The following is a 21,914-nucleotide window of genomic DNA, read 5'->3' as shown; positions in this document are numbered from 1 at the left end:
GCAGCATCTGTGTGTGCAGCATCTTGCAAAGATTTCTGTCTGATGGGGAGTGCAGCTCCATAGAATAAACGGTGTAGGTATGCCTCTCATACTACATGGAAGGGGGTAAAATTGGTCTGTGATCTTTGATTTTCCTAAGACTTTTATCTGATGTGTGTACCCACCTTTATTCTTCTTGCTTCAAGGTTGAGGCACGTACTCTATTAGATAGATAGAAGATGCGGTGTATGCTACGACGCGGGTCGGCTAGTGTTGATTAATTCAGTACTGCTGTTCTGGCCTTGCTGTCCCCTTTTCCATAGTCTACTGGGGGATAAGGTGTCTTTCTTCCAAACACCTTTCATAGACTATGTAAACTAGGACATCTCACTGCTGCCTAGTTTTGTCCGATCCTTGTTTGCCTAGACTTTCATTAGATATTAAACACTTGCTCTGCCTAACATTAATTAGTCGGTTTTAGCTACGACTGGCTGTAGCTAGGAACCAACACAGTGCTAGCTCCAAGCATGACTTACAGGAAGGTTGGGGGTGCACACCTTGCTACAGCTTGGTAAGTTAATGGTGTGCACTGAAGGGAAAGAAAGCTTGTTGTGGCGTTATTTATCTTTCTGAGAATACCTGACCTTTTAAAGAGACACTGAAGTGAAAAAAAAATATGATATAATGATTTGTATGTGTAGTACAGCTAAGAAATAAAACATTATAAGCAGATACATAAGTCTAATTTTCTTTTCCAGTACAGGAAGAGTTAATAAACTCCAGTTGCTATCCATGTAAAAGAGCTATTGAGCTCCACGACTTTCAAAGTCTTCAGCAGGGGACAGGTCAATAGTTCACTGGCCTGCTCTGTAAAATCATTTAGAATGCGGAGTAGTGTGTAAACTGCAAATATTTGAGAATGATGCAATGTTATAAAAAAAAACACTATATAACTGAATATAAAAATATGAGAATATTTTCTTTGCTACTAATGTTCTAGTAATTATCTGTACTACACAACCAATTCATTATATCATATATTTTTTTCACTTCAGTGTCTCTTTAACTGCCATCTCTGTTTTTGTTTTTTTCTGCCACCCACTTTCCCAGAATAGGGGTAACTCCAGATGAGCTTTCATGAAAAAATGTTTATACTTTGGCTTCGCTCTAAGAACAATTCATTGTTTCCCCGTAATTTCCTTGTTCCAATAGCCCTTCAAAATTACTGGAGAATGGTTTTATGTCTTGTAAACCAGTGGTGATTAATGCTACGCTAGATGTTGTATTAGGCTGTTACAGTCTTAATTTATATAGTGATCATAATTTTCTATGTTTATCACAAGGGCGCATTTGTTTACAGCTTGTCTTTACCAGCATAAAACTAAATCATATGTGCACTAACCCCTTTCAACATTCTGTACTATGCTCCAGCCCCAGCAATGTATCTAATTAATACACACCTTTTTATTTTTTGGAATGAAATTAAATTATGCAGCATTGATCTTATTTTATGGCTGCAGTTTTTCTATTATTGCAGAAAACTGCTAGGAGTGTGTTATGCCAGGTCTTTGAATGGATGCATTCTAATAAAAAAAAAATCTTAAAGGAATTCTGAAGCGAAAGGGATATGGAGGCTGCCATATTTGTTTCCTTTTAAACAGTACCAGTTGCCTGGCAGTCCTGCTGATCCTCTGCCTTGAATACTTTAACCCTCCTGGCGGTCTATTAGAAACCGCCAGGGGGCAGCGCAGCACTATTTTTTAAATGTTTTTTTTGTTAAATCATGTAGCGAGCCTAGGGCTCGCTACATGATAGCCGCTGTACAGCGGCATCCCCCCGCCCGCTTCAGGAAATCCTGTTCAAAGAACGGGATTTCCTGAAGGGCTTGAAGGGATGACGTCACCAACGTCATGGACGTCGTGACGTCTAAGGGAGTCCTGATCCACCCCTCAGCGCTGCCTGGCACTGATTGGCCAGGCAGCGCACGGGGTCGGGGGGGGGGGGGGGGGGGCAACGCGACGAATCAGCGCGGAGCGGCGGTGTTCGGAATGCACACGCAGCTAGCAAAGTGCTAGCTGCGTGTTGCAAAAAAAAAAAGTATGCAAATCGGCCCAGCAGGGCCTGAGAAATCCTCCTGCGCGGCATAGCCCGTGCTCAGCATGGGCTTACCGCCAAGGAGGTTAAGCCAAAGACACTGAACAAGCATGCAGCAGATCAGGTGTTTCTGACTGCATGCTTGTTTTCAGCTGCATGCTTGTTTCTGGTGTTATTCAGGCACTTTTGCAGCCAGATAGATCAGCAGGGCTGCCAAGCAACTGCTATTTAAAAATAAACAAATATGGCAGCCTCCATATACTTCTTACGTCAGGTTCCCTTTAGGTTGTTTTCATACAGAGACGTGGGAGGTAAGGCTTAAAAAATGATAGTCTGGCCACCCTGTCAAATGGGTCTGTATCATTGGCAGGGCTTCTGTGCATTTCCCATTCATGCTCCTCCCATTTAATATTTGACCTTTACTCCAGTGCAGAGACTGGACAGCATTTGCATGACCAGCGAGCCTCGATAGAGCCCCACTTGTCCGTGTTACCTAGTATGTAGCTTTAGGCTACTTTCACACCAAGACGTTGCGTTTTAGGGGACGTTAAGGTCGCATAACGTGCCCCTATCGCAACGCATGGTGGTGTTGAAGTTGGACGTCAGATTGAGCCGCGTTATGCAGCTCTCAAAGCAGCAGCTCCAGGATAGTGATGGGAAGTCCAGGTCTTTTTAAGGATTTGGATCATTCGAATCAGATCATTGAAAAGATCCGGATCTTTGAACCGAATCATTTGAATAATTTTACTAGGGAAGCAGACTGGGTGAAATGACTAGCAGGACAGGACTTTCCCTGCACTGTACATTCTGTATGTTCCTGTTTCTTCCAGACAGACATCCACTGTGAACCGAATCTTTCATTGCGGTGATCTGGACGATTCGTTCATGATCCGGACAACACTACGAGTCCCACCACGAGTCACCACAGTGCAATGAATATTAATTAGCCATGTGGCTAGTCACTGAGCATGTGCAAACAATCTAACGCAGCTCTATAGGGGTATAACGTACAGCATGCTGCACTTTCATTTAACGTGCAGCGTTATACCCTAACGCAACGTGTGCTCTGTGAACAGCACATTGATTTTACAGCGCTGTGAGTTAGGCTGCGTTACTGGCTGCTGTAACGTGAGCCTGTAACGTCCCACTGTGAAACCAGCCTTACAGCTAGTTTCTCTTCTTGAATCATTCTTCAGGCTCACTTTTAAAGTCAACCTTTTTTATTCAGGGAAGGGCGTATTAAAGAGAACCCGAGGTGGGTTTGAAGAATATTATCTGCATACAGAGGCTGGATCTGCCTATACAGCCCAGCCTCTGTTGCTATCCCAAACCCCCCTAAGGTCCCTCTGCACTCTGCAATCCCTCATAAATCACAGCCACACTGCTGACAAACAGCTTGTCAGAGCTGGCTGTGTTTATTTATATAGTGTCAGTCTGCTGCTCTCCCCGCCTCCTGCAGAACTCCAGTCCCCGCCTGCATCCCTTCCCTCCCTGGTGATTGGAGGGAAGGGACATGGGCAGGGACCGGAGCTATGCAGGAGGCGGGGGAGCAGCTGAGACTGACACTACAGATGTAAACACAGCCTCACAGCATGGCTGTGATTTATGAGGGATTGCAGAGTGCAGGGGGACCTTAGTGGGGTTTGGGATAGCAACAGAGGCTGGGCTGTATAGGCAGATTCAGCCTCTGCATGCAGATAACATTCTTTAAACACACCTTGGGTTCTCTTTAAAGGTGGGATTTTAGGAGCCAGTCCACCCAATCCAGAAGCTAGCAGGGCTTGTGCCGCAGCTACTTTTTATTGAGCTTTGGCTATCCCTGGTTGAGGTTTTGTCCAGGCCGGTTTTATTAAACCTCCTTCACACAGATGATGGAACTGTACGTTTGTTGCTCGATTGAGCCTCCAATTTGCCCCGCCAGTAAGTGCCTTCTGACTCTGATGTAATGCTGCTGAATGGTTTTGTTAGTAACCACACTCATGTCAGCATTTGACACATAATGCAGTTACACTGCAGCATAGGCCTACCTCATGTCTCATCTAAATGTGTTGCTGCCACAAATGCCTCCTTTCTGCCATGCTAAGCACTTACAAGTCCCAGGCAGGTCCACAAGAGTAGCTGCCCATGCAAAGAAATTAGTTGATGCTATTTACTCTTCCACTGTGTTAACAGTAGCATTTTACACCTCTACTAGAGAGAAGCTTGTCTTCAGCAACAACTTTTGTCAACAGTTTCTTGCGTTATAGGATTGTCTACAGGAGCTTTGTTTGAATGTTGTTTTATGTTAAAGTGGTCTGAAACGCTGCATTTCCTCTTTGTTCTGAAAGATTTACAGCCCTAAACCTACTACAACAAAAATAATTGTAGCAGAACAGCATACAAGCAGTTAAACACAGCACTTTGTTCTTCAATGGAAAGCTGTCTGCAGTATGATCCATATCCGAAGAGGTGATAACATTATCTTTTGTTTACATACTCTGTTGCTACAATTAGTTAGAGCCAGCCACGTGCTGAAACGGAACTGTACTGAGCTGACAAGCAGATACATGAGAAATTATCAATAGATAGCTGATGTATTTATGTATTAAAATCTATGAATAAAATGCAGAGCAGATAAACTGTACTTTGAGAATTTGTAATCTGTAGACAGACAATATTACTTGTGCACAAAAGCAAATATGGTAACTGAATGGGTAATAAAGTATAAAAACACATTTTCTTGAATGTTATGTCAGTTTTTTTTACCACTTTAAGGCGGCACTTACTTTGAGGCATGGGAGAAGGTTGTTACATTAGTGGAGGAATTGGTAGGAAGTGTAGGTAAAATAGCTTTTCTTTTTTTGGTTGACAGAGTAACCAAGCAGCTCAGGGTGACCCAAACTACTAGGAATGTATGGGTGGGGTTGCACTGGAATGAAGTAAATTGGGCAGGCGGCTGTTGCCAGCAATACTCACACCATAGTGAGCTGACTGGCAGTGAAACAACCTGGTGCTGACCTGTCAAAAGACGCATGTCAGTGTATCCTTTCAGACGGGTGTTTTTATGCTGGGCTCAGAACAGGGTCAACTTCTTTGCATAAAAGCATTGTTCAGGCCATGGGAATGTCAGTGTATGTTGGGTATCTAATACTTGCATCTCCTCCAGTTGTTTTCTTGTTGTTGTAAGTTATTACAGTAAAGTGCATGTGCATAAAGTGACATAAAATGCAAAAACACTAGCTGTGCAATAAAGACATAGGAGATGTATTTATCGCATTTGGAAGTGGTCACTGAGTGGAGGGTGAGCCAGAGAGGTGCACGGCCTAACGACCGTTTCGCAGGGTAATGCTTAGCTTCTTCTGAGGCCAAAGTGCATAAAAGTAACAAAAATAATTGTATCCACTCAACCATTAGTATCTTATTAACTATGTTTAATTTCTACCTAATAGTGTGAACTTAGGAAAATATGTTTTTATTATTAGGTTTCCTATTTTCCTGAATAGTTTAATTAGTTTTCACCTTTTTTGTTCTTTTTCCTACCTTGTAAAACCTCACAAATGGCTGTTTGTTAGTTATAGACAGCTCCAGGCTGTAGATAAAATACTGAACTTATCACTTGGTGTTACCGCATACTCTAATGTGAATTGACATTTATGAGGTATTTACCTCACAATTTGTAAATTTAGTTTTCCATGCGGTAACAGCCTTAGTGAATGACATTTCACAAAATTATCAGCATAATCCGCTGCTTTCTGCTTACTGAATGGGGTAAGGCTGGGTTTAATAAAGGTGTCCATTCCTGTCCTGTCGGTTTTTGACAGTTGGCATCAGTTTTGTATGAGTTTTCTATGGCTTGGTTCACACATACAGCAGGATGTGGTGGTAGCTCTTCCTAAGGCAGGCTGCATCTGATTGACCAACTTCATAGATGTGCACAGCCTAATTATAAGCAGGTTACACAATTTGCATTCAAAACAGATGCAACAAAATGTAGGATGTTGGCTTCCAAAAACAGTTTGCGCTCACAGTGTTCCGTACTAAACTAGATCAGACCACCGCGTAGCCTCATGGACGATACCCTAACCTCTAATTAACACAAAACCTAGTGTGAACCTGGGGCAGCTGGCCATAAAATGGTTTACACATTTTTTGAAATGGGTAGAAACTGTACATAAATCTGTACATTTCCGGTCTTGTCAGTTTTGCATCAGTTTTGTATGAGGTTTCTATGACTTGGTTCACACACAAATCTGCATATTTCCAGCCCTTTCAGTTTTGTATGCAAGTTGTACATTTCCAGTCCTGTCCTGTTAGGTTTGGAAATGTACAACTTTTATGTGTGAACACACCTATAGAAAACTGATACAAAGCTATCAGGTAAAGCCTGATAGAAAGCTGACAGGACTGAGACTGTAAATGTACAGATTTATGTGCGAACCAAGAAGGCTTAGTGAATTGAGTTCAGTATGTTTTGGGAGATGAGGTGGCAGCAGAATCAGTGGATAATTGATCATTACAGGGTCATCCGGGTAGTGTTTTAATGTTATGAAATGTAAAATGTTGTCTAGTTTTGTGCATTTTTCTTTTACATTAACAACAGGCAGTCCCCTTCTTACAAACAGGTTACGTTCTGGGAGTTTGTAAGTTGAGTTTGCTTGTAAGTTGAGTCCTGTATTATTCATTGGGAAACGTGGATACATTATTTACTTATGGACAACTCTAAATTTGGACATATAGTATTATAAACAACGTTTTTGGGTATTTTCAACATTCTTTTAATTTGTTTTCAACTACTTACAACAGTTTAAACAATATTATAACAAAAATATATAATACAGAACAAGTCATGTAGATTTTGAAGGTGGAGACAACTTTGTATGTATGATAAATGGTAACTGGAGTTTTGTTAGGAGTCTGCCTGTATATCCTTTTTAAGTCTAACAATTGTTATGTGGATAAGTAGGAAATGTATGTCAATGCAATTATATTATTTTTTATTTTTTTACAACAGACGCCAGAAGGCCAGAGAGAGACAGCAGAAACTACTGGCTGAGTTTGCTTCAAGACAGAAAAGCTTTATGGAGACGGCAATGGATGTGGGTAAGTCCTGAGCGAGGCCTTCCCAGGTGCCTAATGCAGTGATCTGCAAACTTGGCTCTACAGCTGTTAACTACGAGTTCCACAATGCATTGCAGGAGTCTGACAGCCACAGTCATGATTCATAAAGGCAAATGCATTGTGGGACTTGTAGTTCTTTAACAGCTGGAGAGCCAAGTTTGCAGATCACTGGCCTATTTGGACATGTAACGCTGTCAAGTGACCCTGGTTAGAGTCTGAGTATTTTAAAGAGAATGCTTGATGGGAAAGTTCTAAATTCAGCAATGGCCCGCAGTGAAGATTACATGACTGTTTTCTTTCAAACTTGCCCATTAATCCTTTATAGGTCCCAATCAGAATGGAGCTTTTTACCAGGGCTGTGGAGTCAGTACAAAAATCATCCAATTCCAATTCCTCAATTTATTAAACCTCCGACTCCAGGTACCCAAAATAGCTCTGACTCCTCGACTCCAATTCTGACTCCACAGCCCTGCTCTTTACTAGCGATTTTAATAACGTTTTCATTTGCTGGGGATTGCTAGCTTTTTGAAAAGCACCACTGTAATGTAATGTGTATGGCAGTGTTCACACTTAGAGATTGCCAACGCTTTGCTGAAATCACCCTGCATACACCACAATTGCTTTCCTGGCGTTTTGCGATTCCCAGCGAAAGGAGTCTTTAAAGCGATGGACAACTAGTCTGACCAATAGGAAAAGCCTACTTAAGATGTTTTATTGATAGGTGAATGGGGGATTATGCAATTATTCACACAATTGTCAAATCTAATGCAGCCATTTCACAGGAGAGATTCTCTCTGGATCAGTAAAGGTGGCCATACACGCATCGATTTCTGCCCAATGTGGCAAACAGATTGATCCCTCTCTGATTTTAATTTGATCATAGAGGAAACTATCCCCCCCCCCCCCCCCCCCCCCCCCATGCACTGCACAGAGTCTTTCAATTGATTTCTCAATTAAAACTATTGAAAATCTATCTAAGTAAGGCATTACACTGTTCAATACAGTTTGTGCTGAACTGTACTGAACAGTGTAATGCTTTAATTCGATACATTTTTATAGGTTGTTGATCTAACGCCGTTCCCCTGACAAAATTACAGTTGTTGCCTCAGATAACCGGCAGATTTGATTGTAGTAGATTATAGATCTTTTGGTAAAATGAATGTGTGTAGGGCCAGCTTTAGGCACATAAGTCCGCTCCCAAGAAAAAAAAAAAGGGGTTAAGTCAGGATCACACCTGTAGCATCCAGTTCTAATCAGCGGCCTCATTGTGGTAGTGCCACCATATGAGCATTTGCTATCTGCGTCATCCAACTTATTTTTGCTCCAGAAACACGCTGCATGGGGACCTCACTAATCAGCATGTCTGCAGAGAGACTGTCTGTTGTCATGGCAACCAGATTTCTTTGCCATTCCTCCTTTCAGTGTCCAGTGTCTGCTTACCGAAAGAATACACAAGTCGCTAAGGGCAACCCAGACTGCTTAAAAATGTTTTCTCTGTACATTAGGTCTACTAAACCTTTTAACCTATGTAGAGGAGAGTGTCATAGATCCAACTGCAAAGTGAGAAGCTGCTGTTTTCTAACTGGATGCTCATTTCTGCGCAGCAAATCACTCAAAGTAAAGGTAAATAAGACTCCGATTCCCCAGAACTGATATGATGCCTAAAGGTTAGGAAATAATTATTATTTAGTATTTATATAGCACTGACATCGTCGGCAGGCGAACATTTAAAAGTGTTGCATGGTAATTTAGGCACAAGATAATTACCGATATTCTATCGATATCAGTACATGTTATCAATATTCTACTATTACCCTTTCTTAAAGAGACTCCGTAACAAAAATTGCATCCTGTTTTTTATCATCCTACAACTTCCAAAAGCTATTCTAATGTGTTCCGGCTTACTGCAGCACGTTCTACTATCACCATCTCTGTAATAAATCAACTTATCTCTCTTGTCAGACTTGTCAGCCTGTGTCTGGAAGGCTGCCAAGTTCTTCAGTGTTGTGGTTCTGCTATGCACTCCCCCCTTCAGGCCCTCTCTGCACACTGCCTGTGTATTATTTAGTGTAGGGCAGCTTCTCTCTTATCTTTTACAAGCTGGGTAAATCCTCCTCTGAGCTGGCTGGGCTTTCACATACTGAGGAATTACATACAGGCAGAGCTGTCTGCACTCTGCAGGAAGAAACAACCTGACACTTCAGTGGAAGATAGCTGCAGGGGAAAAGAAACACACAAATGATCTCTTGAGATTCAAAAGGAAGGGTGTATACAGCCTGCTTGTGTATGGATGTATTTTTCTATGTGTGGACATGCTGTACATCAACCTACTTCCTGTTTTGGTGGCCATTTTGTTTGTTTATAAACAAACTTTTTAAAACTGTTTTTAACCACTTTTAATGCGTCGAGGAGCGGCGAAATTGTGACAGAGGGTAATAGGAGATGTCCCCTAATGCACTGGTATGTTTACTTTTGTGCGATTTTAACAATACAGATTCTCTTTAAAGTGACTGTAACAAAAATTACAACGTTTTTTCTACCATCCTACAAGTTCCTAAACCTATTCTTATGTGTTCTGGCTTACTGTAGCTCTTTCTACTACAACCATCTCTGTAATAAATCAATGTATCTTTCCCCTGTCAGACTTGTCAGCCTGTGTCTGGAAGGCTGCCAAGTTCTTCAGTGTTGAACTGTTCCTCTATGCACACTCCAGTGTGTGTTTTATTTACATAAGCCAGCAGCTTCTCTGCTATCTTATCAGTGATAGAAGAGAGCTGGATAAAAATCCTCTTCTGGAGGCTGTGAAAGGAGCTGGTCTGTCACATACTGAGGAATTAACGACATAGGTAGAGCTGTCTGCAGGAAGCCTGTAATGTTCAGTGCATGAGAGAAGCTGGGGACAGAAGGTAAACACACACAAGTGATCTCTTGAGATTCAGAAGTAAGGCTGTATACAGCCTGCTTGTGTATGGATGTATTTTCTATGTGTGGACATGCTGTACATCAACCTACTTCCTGTTTTGGTGGCCATTTTGTTTGTTTATAAACAAACTTTTTAAAACTGTTTTTGACTACTTTTAATGCGACGGGGAGCGGTGAAATTGTGACAGAGGGTAATAGGAGATGTCCCCTAACACACTGGTATGTTTACTTTTGTGCGATTTTAACAATACAGATTCTCTTTAAGGTGGCCACTAATGATCCAATCTTTTTCATCCAATCTTACCAAATCTATGTAGTAGAAGAGTAAACGGATTGAATATCTTTAATGGATACTTTAGGCAGTCCCTTATATTACATAGAAATGGTAAGATTGGATGAAACAGATTGGATCATTAGTGGCCACCATTAGTCTAACTTCACACTAACATCCCTACTATATATGCCTGACCCCAAACATTCCCCTACTTACGCCTAACACTAACCTACCCTCTACTAACGCCTAACCCTTAACACTGCTGCTATCCAGCGCCTCTAATAAGGCACTTCGGAATTTGGCTACATAGTAGCTGAACTCCCCCACTGCTACACAATACCCTAACTCCACTGCTGCTACTGCCAGTAGCCAGAATTCAGCTATACTGTAGCCTTATTCTACCAACCAAATTATCTCCCATGGCCGCAATGCAAATCAAAAAATGTATTTGTGCTTATGGTAGCGCCCAATTTATGTGGTGAGCATCGGATCCAAATGACCGGATTCTCTTTTTCAGTGCCTTACATAGTATATAGATTAGTAATAAATGGACCAGCGCTCAAATCCAGTCCTGTATTAAGGGAATTCAATATGCTTCAAAACGTTCCATAAGTTCTCATGGAGGTTATGCATTAAGACAGTCCATCTCACAGAGATTAATATGGTATTGCAGCAGAACCCTCCCCTAATATGGAGAGACTCACCAAATGGAGCGGCCAAACTGGACCCGACTTCGCGTCAGCGGTATAGGCCACCACTCAGCACCTCCGGCACTCAGCTGGGCTGGACTCACTCAGCTGTCACCATGTTACTTGGAACGCAGAGAAGCCAGGAGTGGGGGAGGCTTCCATTGAAGCAGACAGGCTCTGCGAGCGCGTAAGGCAGAATCCCCGACTCCTGACTTCTCTGCATTCCAAGTAACGTGGTGACAGTGGAGTGAGTCCAGCCCAGCTGAGTGCCGGAGAGGCTGAGGGGTGGCCTATACCCCTAACGCGAAGTTTGGCCACTCCATTTGGTGAGTCTCTCCATATTGGGGGAGGGTTCTGCTGCAATACCATATTAATCTCTGAGATGGACTGTCCTAATGCATAACCTCCATGAGAACTTATGGAACGTTTTAAAGCATATTGAATTCCATTAATACAGGACTGGATTTGAGCGCTGGTCCATTTATTACTAATCTGTTCATTAAGCTATCACAGTAGCAAAGGAGCGCTCCACCGAGTTGGACTGGTGTATTTTTCAGCCCCTGTTTTAACTTTAACACACCTGTAGTAGGTCATGGAATAGTTATTCTGTCATTTGGTCCTTGAGCGCTTGTGTACATTTGTTTCATTTTACATAGTATATTGTCGTGTCACTCACTGTCTTTCAGAGTTCACAATCTAGTCCCTGCCCTAGTCTTATGTCCATTGTAGTCTAGAGCCAATGTAGGGTGGGAGCCAAATAACTGATCTGCATGTGGACAGCACAATGGCATTGTGGAAAGCAACTCTTTCCTTGCTGGGTCCGCAGTTCGAGTCCCAGCCAGGGCAGTATCTGCATGGAGTTGGCCTAAATTGGCCCTAGACTAGGATGGACATCCAGTTAGGTCCATAAATACTGTATTTGGACATAAAACTTTTTTCTAATTTTGGTTTCTTTACATTACCAAGTTTAATTTTAAGAAACCGCTCAGAGACCAGTTGAAATACATACTTTCAGCTTTAATTCAGTAATGTGAACGATTGCAGAAAAAATGTGAGGCAACACAATCCCTTTCAAGTGCTCAGAAGTAATTGGACAAATACAATAACTGGAAATGAAATGTTCATTTCTAATACCTGGTTGAAACCCTTTGATGGCAATGACACCCTGAAGTCTTGAACTCGTGCAGTGTTCTCCCCAGAATTCTTTCTCCAGCCGGGTGGCATAAAAAAGTAGCCGGGTGGGGCGCGACAGAGAAATACAGGGCCAACACAATTCTGCTTACAGTATAGGAGGAGGGTGAAGAGGAAAGCCAATGACAGCCGGGTGCTCACCAAAATTAGCCGGGTTCAGTACCCGGCTAAAAGAGCCTGGGGAGAACATTGTCGTGGATATCGCCAAATGCTGGGTTTCCTTCTTTTTGATGCTCTTCCAGGCCTTTACTGCAGCGGCTTTCAGTTGCTGTTTGTTTGTGGGCCTTTCTGTTTGAAGTTTAGTCTTCTATATGTGAAATGGATGCTCAACTGGGGTAAGATCAGGTGACTTTGATTTAATAAACCCCTGGATTGCTTTGGCCTTGAGTAGGAACTTCCTTGGTTTTTCACATTGATATCCTAACTTTTCTGACCATCTGAAATAGTAATAGCTTTTTGCTCTACTATGCACTGTGGCAAGATCATTCGGACCCCAGGAGAACAGAACACCCTGATTCTCATGCAGAACATACTCACCCTCACGTGTGTGTCAAGGAGAATCTCTACTTAAATTTTAAGTCCAATTTACTTTTTAAATCTGGCCCAATTTCTTTTCGAAAGCAGGTCCATCCATCATCCTGAGGAGGTTTATTACACTGTGCCGTGAGAATATAGATGTGTGTTATGAGTATTCCTTACATAACAGGAGCTGTATTACTGGCTGCAGCAGTAGATTGCCAAATCATTGTTCCAGAAATGTAATAATGTCAGAAGCCGCCACCACTTTGTATCTTTGGCGGCTGTATCGCTGCAGTTCCTGCTCCTCGCAAGCCAGAGCGGTTTCTCTGCAGGACCCGCTCCGTTATTCAGCAGATTGGCTGCAGGGAACGAGCTATGTGCCCATTTTTTAAAGGAGGTGACACAAATTTCTGAACACTTGTCATTTACGGAAACCAGCAAGAAAAATAAATTAGTTTTTACTGGTCTTTAGAGGATACTCTCGCTGGGCCCGGGCAAGATATATTAGTGTGCTAATAGCTCCTCCGATGCTGTGGGAATATCTTGACATAAAATGTTTTGCAAAGGAAAGTCAAGCCTGTGGGCATATTGTGTAACTGTAGTTAGCAGGGTAAGCCCTCAACTAACGAACCATGTGACCTCGGTGGCCTCTGCACACGTCACTGAGTACCTTACTACGTCTGTTAGATTGAATGTACACCCTTCAGCCAAAACATTAAAACAACCTGCCTAGTACTGTACTTTGTACCTAGTACTTGGTTACCACCAAAGCTTTGAACTTTTTAAAGGGACTCTGAAGTGAAAATAAACGTATGATTTAATGAATTGTACGTGCAGTACAGCTAAGAAATAGATCATAAGTAGCACAGATATGAGTCTAATATTGTTTCCAGTACAGGAAGCGTTAAAGAGGAACTGTCGCGAAAATCTTAAAATTGAAAACACATACAAATAAGAAGTACATTTCTTCCAGAGTAAAATGAGCCATAAATTACTTTTCTCCTATTTTTGCTGTCACTTTCAGTGGGTAGTAGAAATCTGACATTACCGACAGGTTTTAGGTTAGTCCATCTGTTCATGGGGGATTCTCGGCATGACCTTTATTCTTTATAAAGACATTCCCTAAAAATAAAGAAAACCCTGAGAACCCCCCATGAGAAGATGGGCTAATCCAAAATCTGTCGGTAATGTCAAATTTCTACTACTTGCTGTAAGTGACAGCCACATAGGAGGAAAGTAATGTATGGCTCATTTTACTCTGGAAGAAACATTCTTCTTATTTGTAAATGTTTACATGTATTTTTAATGTTAAGATTTTCGTGACAGAGGTCCTTTTAAGAAACTTCAGTTGTTGTCTATGCAAAAGAACTTCTCCGAGCTCTCTGACTAATTTATTCAGAGAGCAGTGCTATTTTCTGATGCACTTATCTCAACCAGTCTTTCACTGTTTATTGTTTAAAGAGGAACTCCGGTGAAAATAATGTAATACAAAAAGTACTTCATTTTTACAATAATTATGTATAAATGATTTAGTCAGTGATTGCTCATTGTAAAATCTTTCCTCTCCCAGATTTACATTCTGACATTTATTACATGGTGACATTTTTACTGTGGGCAGGTTATGTAGCTGCTCCTAGCTGTTTTGGCTGTTAGAGACAGCTGTAAACAGCTAATTCCTGTCTGTGAACCTTGTTACATTGTAACAAACAGCTAAAAGTACCGAGGTCCCAGAGTTCTAGTGGGAGGGGTTTCAGCACAAAATCAGTCATACAGTCAGTCAGTCAGGGGGGATGGTCTGTTTGTGAAAAGCAATACATTTCTCATGTAAAAGGGGGTATCAGCTACTGATTGGGATAAAGTTCAATTCTTGGTTGGAGTTTCTCTTTAAAGGGAACCTTAACTGGCGGGGAAAAAAATTCACTTACCTGGGGGCTTTCCCAAGCCTCCTGCAGCCGTCCTGTACCTGCGCCGGTCCTTCGGTGCCCTCCGGTCTCCCTCCGCGGCTAAGTTTCGTTTTCGGACGACTGCCAGTCGTCCTCGGGCAAAGCGTCCTCTTCTTCCGTATTCCCCGCCGTAAAGCGCGTCCGCATGACGCGTTTGGCGTCATGCGGACGCGCTTCACGGCTCTTTACGACGGGGAATGTGGAAGAAGAGGACGCTTTGCCCGAGGACGCCTGGCAGTCGTCCGAAAACGAAACTTAGCCATGGAGGGAGACCGGAGGGCACCGAAGGACCGGCGCGGGCACAGGACGGCTGCAGGAGGCTTGGGAAAGCCCCCAGGTAAGTGAATTTTTTTTCCCCCCGCCAGTTAAGGTTCCCTTTAAGGTTTTTTCTGCCAGGAAGTTCAAAGGGTCATTAGCTTTGCTCTGTTTCATCATTTAATTTGTAAACTGCAAATATCAGAGAATGATGCAATGTTATAGAAAAACAGCAACCCGTATATTCCGGCGTATTAGACGAGTGGGCGTATAAGACAATCCCCCAACTTTTCCAGTTAAAATATAGAGTTTGGGATATACTCGCCGTATAAGACTAGCCCTCTTCTAATGCACACCAAATAAAAATTGAAAAAACATCATATACTGGTGCTATGTATGAACAGATACTGGTGCTGTACTGTATGTGGTACCCAGTATATAACCCTATATAGACGATTGGATTGATAGGTTAACTCTCGCTCTCCCTAAGTAGATTGGTCAGCTCTCCTTGTCTACCTGTTTATTAGAGCGGTATGGAAGAAAGATTGCGCTTTGCCCATAAAACATGCCTCTTTCACCCTTCTGGCTCACCCTTGTATCCTATTTAACTCCTTCTCTGCCTTTCAGATCTCACACATGTGCACCTGCTAGAATAGGGCGTATCACCCGGCATCAATGACACCCGGCGTATAAGACGACCCCTGACTTTTCAGATGATTTTCTATGGGGGGGGGCTACCTACCTACCTGGGGGGGGGGGTGTTACCTACCTACCTACCTACCTAATCTATACTGGGGGGCAGCTACCTATCTAATCTATACTGGGGGCACCTACCTATCTAATCTACACTGGGGGGCAGCTACCTATCTAATCTATACTGGGGGGCAGCTACCTATCTAATCTATACTGGGGGCACCTACCTATCTAATCTACACTGGGGGCACCTACCTATCTAGCCAATACTGGGGGCACCTACCTATCTAACCTATACTGGGGGCAGCTACCTATCTAACCTATACTGGGGGCAGCTACCAATCTAACCTATACTGGGGGCAGCTACCTATCTAACTGATACTGGGGGCACCTACCTATCTAATCTATACTGGGGGCAGCTACCTATCTAACCTATACTGGGGGTAGCTACCTATCTAACCTATACTTGGGGCACCTACCTATCTAACCGATACTGGGGGCACCTACCTATCTAATCTATACTGGGGGCAGCTACCTATCTAACCTATACTGGGGGTAGCTACCTATCTAACCTATACTTGGGGCACCTACCTATCTAATCTATACTGGGGGCAGCTACTTATCTAACCTATACTGGGGGCACCTACCTATCTAACCTATACTGGGGGCACCTACCTATCTAATCTATACTGGGGGCAGCTACCTATCTATCTTATACTGGGGTAGCTACCTAACTAATCTATACTGGGGGCAACTACCTATCTAATCTATACTGGGGGCAGCTACCTATCTAATCTATACTGGGGGCATCTACCTATCTAATCTATACTGGGGGCAGTTACCTATCTAATCTATACTGGGGCAGCTACCTATCTAACCAATATTGCAGGTACCTACCTATCTAACCTATACACTGGGGGCAGCTACCTATCTAACCTGTACTGGGGGCACCTACCTATCTAACCTATAGCTGGGACAAGTATACTGGCTACCTATACTGTGGGCACTCATCTGACTAACCTATACTGGGGGGGATCTGTAGCTGGACACTTACACTAAGGGGGGGGGGGGGATCTGCTGCTTAAATACACTATAAGGGGATCTGCGACTGCAAGACTAGTAGCCTAAGCCTATATACACTAAGGGGGGGGATCTGGTCTTGTATATGTAGGCAGATCCCCCCTTTAGTGTATATAGGCTTAGGCTACTAGTCTTGCAGTCGCAGATCCCCTTTTAGTGTATTTAGGCAGCAGATCCCCCCGCCATCCCCCCCCCCCCCATTAGTGTATGTGTGTGGTGCACTCACACGCGAAGAGGATGAATGTGGGGGGGGGGCACCAAAATCTGGTTACGCTCAGGGCGCTGTGAAACCTAAGGCCGGCCCTGGTCACGTGGAGCGGGGCCGGCAGCTTGGAAGGGGTGTCCCAGCACTGAAATGATGCAGGACGTCAGGGAAATCTCTGGAGGATCCAGAAGCTTCCCTCTACCAAGCTAAGTATCTAAATGTCTCTTCTTACAAGTTTGTTTTAAGTCTTTCATCAGTTCATGCTGTATTGGCACATCTGTGGGATAGAGCCAGACAGGGCTAACCTTCTCTCTCTCCTTATACATCATTGAGCTTTGAGAGCCCATAACCCTGTTACTGATTTACCACTTTTCCTTCCTTGGACTAGTGTAATTTGGTACCTTCCCCTGCATACCAGGAACACCTACAAGACCTATTTTGCTCTGATCCAGTCATCGCAATTAGGCCCATGTCCAAAATAGCTCAGATTATTTTCCTGTCCCCTTTTTTTCCTACTTCCAATACATTGCCTTCAAGAACGTACTGTTCACTTATTACCTTATGTATCCCCCACTTCATAGAGGCTATTGTTACAGGATAATCAATATTATTAACTTTGCTTGTCAGTGGTTTTAATGCTGTTACTGATTGAATTTATATTGGACATTATATCAGCAGTACTTTTTTTCTTTCTGCCTGTATAAGAATGTAGGTATAAAACTGCACTTCACTTGGTTGAGTTGCTAGCCTGTCCTCAGCAAAACATGGCTGCTGCCATTGCTGACCTTCCTCTGAAATGTTAGTTACAGTACTAGTCCCATGTCGGTAATGAAGTTTCTGACTTTTTATACCATTTATATATTCAGCTTTAAAGGGACTCCGAGACTCCGAGAAAGATGCATATCATTTTAAAGCTCTCTTTCTCCTCTTTCCAATGATATATAAACCACCACCCTACGTCTTTTAGTTTTTGCTATTTTCGCCATTGAAATTGCCGCGGCCGCGATTTCGATCGCGAAAATAGAGAAAACTAAAAGGCGTAGAGCAAAGGTTTAGGTGTCGTCAGAAAGAGGAGAAAGAGAGCTTTAAAATGATATCCATCAAGCCATAGTTATATTGTATTACAGAGGACGACACTTTCCCCAGTGTCAGCAGCTCCATTCTGCTGAATGCAGCTGCTGACTTTGACAAAAAGTCGCCCTGTGTAATACAATATAACTATGGAAAGATGGATATCATTTTAAAGCTCTCTTTCTCCTCTTTCTGACGACACCTAAATCGTTGCCCTACGCCTTTTAGTTTTCTCTATTTTCGCGATCGAAATCGCGGCCATGGCAATTTCAATCGCGAAAATAGCGAAAGCTAAAAGGCGTAGGGTGGCGGTTTATATATCATTGGAAAGAGGAGAAAGAGAGCTTTAAAATGATGTGCATCTTTCTATAGTTTCTGCACTGCTCGGAGTCCCTTTAAGGCCTCTTTCACAGTGGGACGTTGCGTTTGATGCGACATTAAAGTCGCACAACGTGCCCTTAACGCAGCGCATGTAGGTTATGAAATTGAACGTTATTTTGCACTGCGTTGTGTCTCTTTGTACACCGTTTTCGTCACATACTGATGGAATGAAAACGGCGCATGAGTTGCATTTAAAAATAAATAAATTACTGAGCATGTGCAACACACATAATGCAGCAGATACATTGCTAAACGCACAGCATGCAGCACTTTCTAAATATTCCTACACGTTACACACTAACGCAGTGTGTGCACTGTGAATGTCGCACAGACTTTGCATTGCTGTGCGTTACTCTGCAATAAAGTATTTTAGAACATGCGACTTTAACGTCGCACTGTGAAAGAGCCCTAAAAGCGTATAACTCCAATATGAATGTATTTTCTTGAGTGTTTAGATAGATTGGGGAAGGTCAGAACTCCTGCCAGGTGCTAACTGCTCATTTTCTTTTCTCCTCTGAGAAGATCCCTGTAAAGAAGTTTGGGCACAGGTATGCACACTGGATTTTTGGCCACAACGGCCAAGTGCAATCATCTCCCCAAAGGATTGTCTGGCATTTGTATAATGCTTAAAGAGACACTGAAGCGAAAACAAAAAATGATGAGATAATGAATTGGTTGTGTAGTATGGATAAGTAGAACATTATATAACTAGAACATTTGTAGCAAAGAAAATATTCTCATATTTTTATTTTTCAGTTGTATAGTTTTTTATTTTATTACATTGCATCATTCTCTAATATTTACAGTTTACACACTACCCAGCATTCTAAATGATTTTACAGAGCGGGCTAGTGAACTTTTGACCTGTCCTCTGCAGAAAAAAAACCAATGCAGTACCTGACACTTGAGATAGTAAGCTTCAGAACACAGAGCTCTCTGCGACTTTGAACGTCGTGGAGCTCAATTGCTCTTTTGCATAGATAACTGGAGTTTCTTAACTCTTCCTGTACTGGAAACAATATTAGAATTATGTCTCTGCTCCTCATGTTTTATTTCTTAGCTGTACTACACATACAAATCATTTTATCATCATTTTTTTTTTTCGCTTCAGTGTCTCTTCAAAGGACAACTGAAGTCAGAGGGATATGGAGGCTGCCATATTTATTTCCTTTTAAAGAATGCACATTGCTTGCTGTCCTGCTAATCCTCTGCCTGTAATACATTAAGCCATAGACACCGAACAAGCATGCCAATCAGATGTTTGACTGGGTCGACCACATGCTTATTTCAGGTGTGTGATTTAGACAATACTAATACATGAAAGATTAGCAGAGTTCCAGGCAACGTGTATTGTTTAAAGAGAACTAGAGATGAAGCACCCTCTTGTATTTTTCTTTATAAATCAGTGGAAACATGACCGTAAACACCTAATCTGCTCTTTGTTTCATTGTTCTCTGTTTAATCTGACTGTTACCACCTCTGATAAGAATCCCAGACTGATCACTCAGTCTAGCTTTGCTACGGAAAGATTATAGCTGAGTCTGTCTCCTCTGGTGTCTTTTCAAGCTCTGCTATAATGACTCAGCTATAATTATTCCCTGCAAAGCCAGACTGAATGCTCAGTCCAGGATTCTTATCACAGCTGATAACAGACACTTTTAGCAGTGAGGATGAAACAGAGAGCATGGTAAGTGTTTTCTCTAATGTTCTTAATGATATATATGGTAAAATACACAAGGGTGCTTCGTCTCTGGTTCCTTTTAAATGGAAATGAATATGGCAGCCACCATATCCATCTCACTTTAGGTGTCCTTTAAGCCAGTAAATAGGATGTGGGCTATGACGGCTTGTGTATTACTTTGAAAAGATTGTGTGCTTTAGGGCTGGTTCAGATGGTTGTCTGAACCAACAGCACGGCATCTTGCTCACAGCAGAAAAGCATTTGGCAACCTTCAGGAGCGCTTCCCATCTTTCAGCAAATGCGTTGCATCTTGACCCCCACAGGAGGGCTTGGAAACACCGCGGCTAGCCAATCAGCATCCAGTTTGAAACAAGACGACGGGAAACGATGGGATTGAGCATGGCACGATGGTACCAATGAGTGTCCATTTATTTAAATGGGCAGCGCTCAAATGACCTCTGTCGCGAAAATCTTAAAATTTAAAATACATGTAAACCTATACAAATAAGAAGTATATTTCTTCCAGAGTAAAATGAGCCATGAATTACTTTTCTCCTATGTTGCTGTCACTTACAGTAAGTAGTAGAAATCTGACATTACCGACTTGGACTAGCCTATCTTCTAATGGGGGGTTCTCAGGGTTTTCTTTATTTTTAAAAGCACATATTGAATGGCAGCTGCTTCATCCAAGTGACAAAGTGTACGGTGAGCAGGGAGGCTGGCCAACATCAGTGTATAAATCTTTTTCAGGAAATGTCTTTATAAAGAATAAAGGCCATGCTGAGACTCCCCAATGAAGACATGGACTAACCCAAAACCTGTCGGTTCTGTCAGATTTCTACTACCTACTGAAAGTGACCGCATCATAGGAGAAAAGTTATGTATGGCTCACTTTACTCTGGAAGGCCCAGTGCACACCAAAAACCTCTAGCAGATCCGCAAAAAGCTAGAGGTTTTTGAAGCAGATTTTCAGAGCGATTCTAGACATGATTAGAGAGGTTTTTTAAACATGCCTAGCGTTTTTGGGAGCGTTTTTGTGTAGCAGATTTCATATTTTGTTACAGTAAAGCTGTTACTGAACAGCTTCTGTAACAAAAACGCTCAAAAAACCGCACTGATCTAGCGGTTTTCAGAGCGGTTTTCCACTTTCCTATACTTTAACATTGAGGCAGAAACGCCTCAGAAATCTAAAAAATGCTGCAGCCCCCAAGTTTGCGTTTGTGGAAAAAACGAACAGTTCTGGTGTGCACCAGCCCATTGAGATACATTACCCAAGCGGTTTTCAAACCGTTAGCGTTTTTAAAAACACTCATGAACCACTCTGGTGTGCACCAGCCCATTGAGATACATTACCCAAGCGGTTTTCAAACAGTTAGCGGTTTTAAAAACACTCATGAACCACTCTGGTGTGCACCAGCCAGAAGAAATGTACTTCACATTTGTATATGTTTTAAATTTTAAAATTTCCGTGACAGTTCCTCTTTAAATGACGAGCGCCATGGCCATTGTTTAATGTCTGTACCAGTCCATAGTGCTTTATCTTGGTAGAATGTGAGTTGTTATGCCAGGGATTGTGGTTGGCCTGTCAGTCTGTGTCCTCCCTGTCACATGATCATGAGATGTAGGCAATGACTGGAGGAATGAAGCCTCAGGTTCAGGCTGAAGCAGTAAGGTTTATCAGCGTGATTTAGAGCTTGTGTTCTCTAATAAGGTAAGGAGTGTGACAGCCCTGGAGTGTTCCAGCAGCCGCTGCACGCTTGAACTAACACGTCTCAGAATTAACAAAAAACTATTCATAAGAAATGTGACGCTTATTCAAGGTTCTCTTTGGATAGAGCCT

General features: G+C 42.4%; 1 protein-coding gene across 8 annotated transcripts in view; it reads left to right on the top strand.

Moving 5' to 3' along the window:
• The window catches only part of UBR3 (ubiquitin protein ligase E3 component n-recognin 3), a 329,771-nt gene that overhangs the window by 195,029 nt on the left and 112,828 nt on the right, over positions 1 to 21,914 (top strand). For all 8 annotated transcript variants that reach the window (XM_068245563.1, XM_068245562.1, XM_068245559.1 and 5 more), the window contains one exon: positions 7,064 to 7,152. In XM_068245563.1, the coding sequence (XP_068101664.1) occupies positions 7,064 to 7,152 (89 nt within the window). The remainder of the gene's footprint in view (positions 1 to 7,063; positions 7,153 to 21,914) is intronic.

This window comes from Hyperolius riggenbachi, chromosome 7 (assembly GCF_040937935.1).
Source record: "Hyperolius riggenbachi isolate aHypRig1 chromosome 7, aHypRig1.pri, whole genome shotgun sequence".
Taxonomy (NCBI): domain Eukaryota; kingdom Metazoa; phylum Chordata; class Amphibia; order Anura; family Hyperoliidae; genus Hyperolius; species Hyperolius riggenbachi.
Note: the sequence above shows the minus strand (reverse complement) of the source record. Positions and strands in the feature narration are given on the sequence as shown.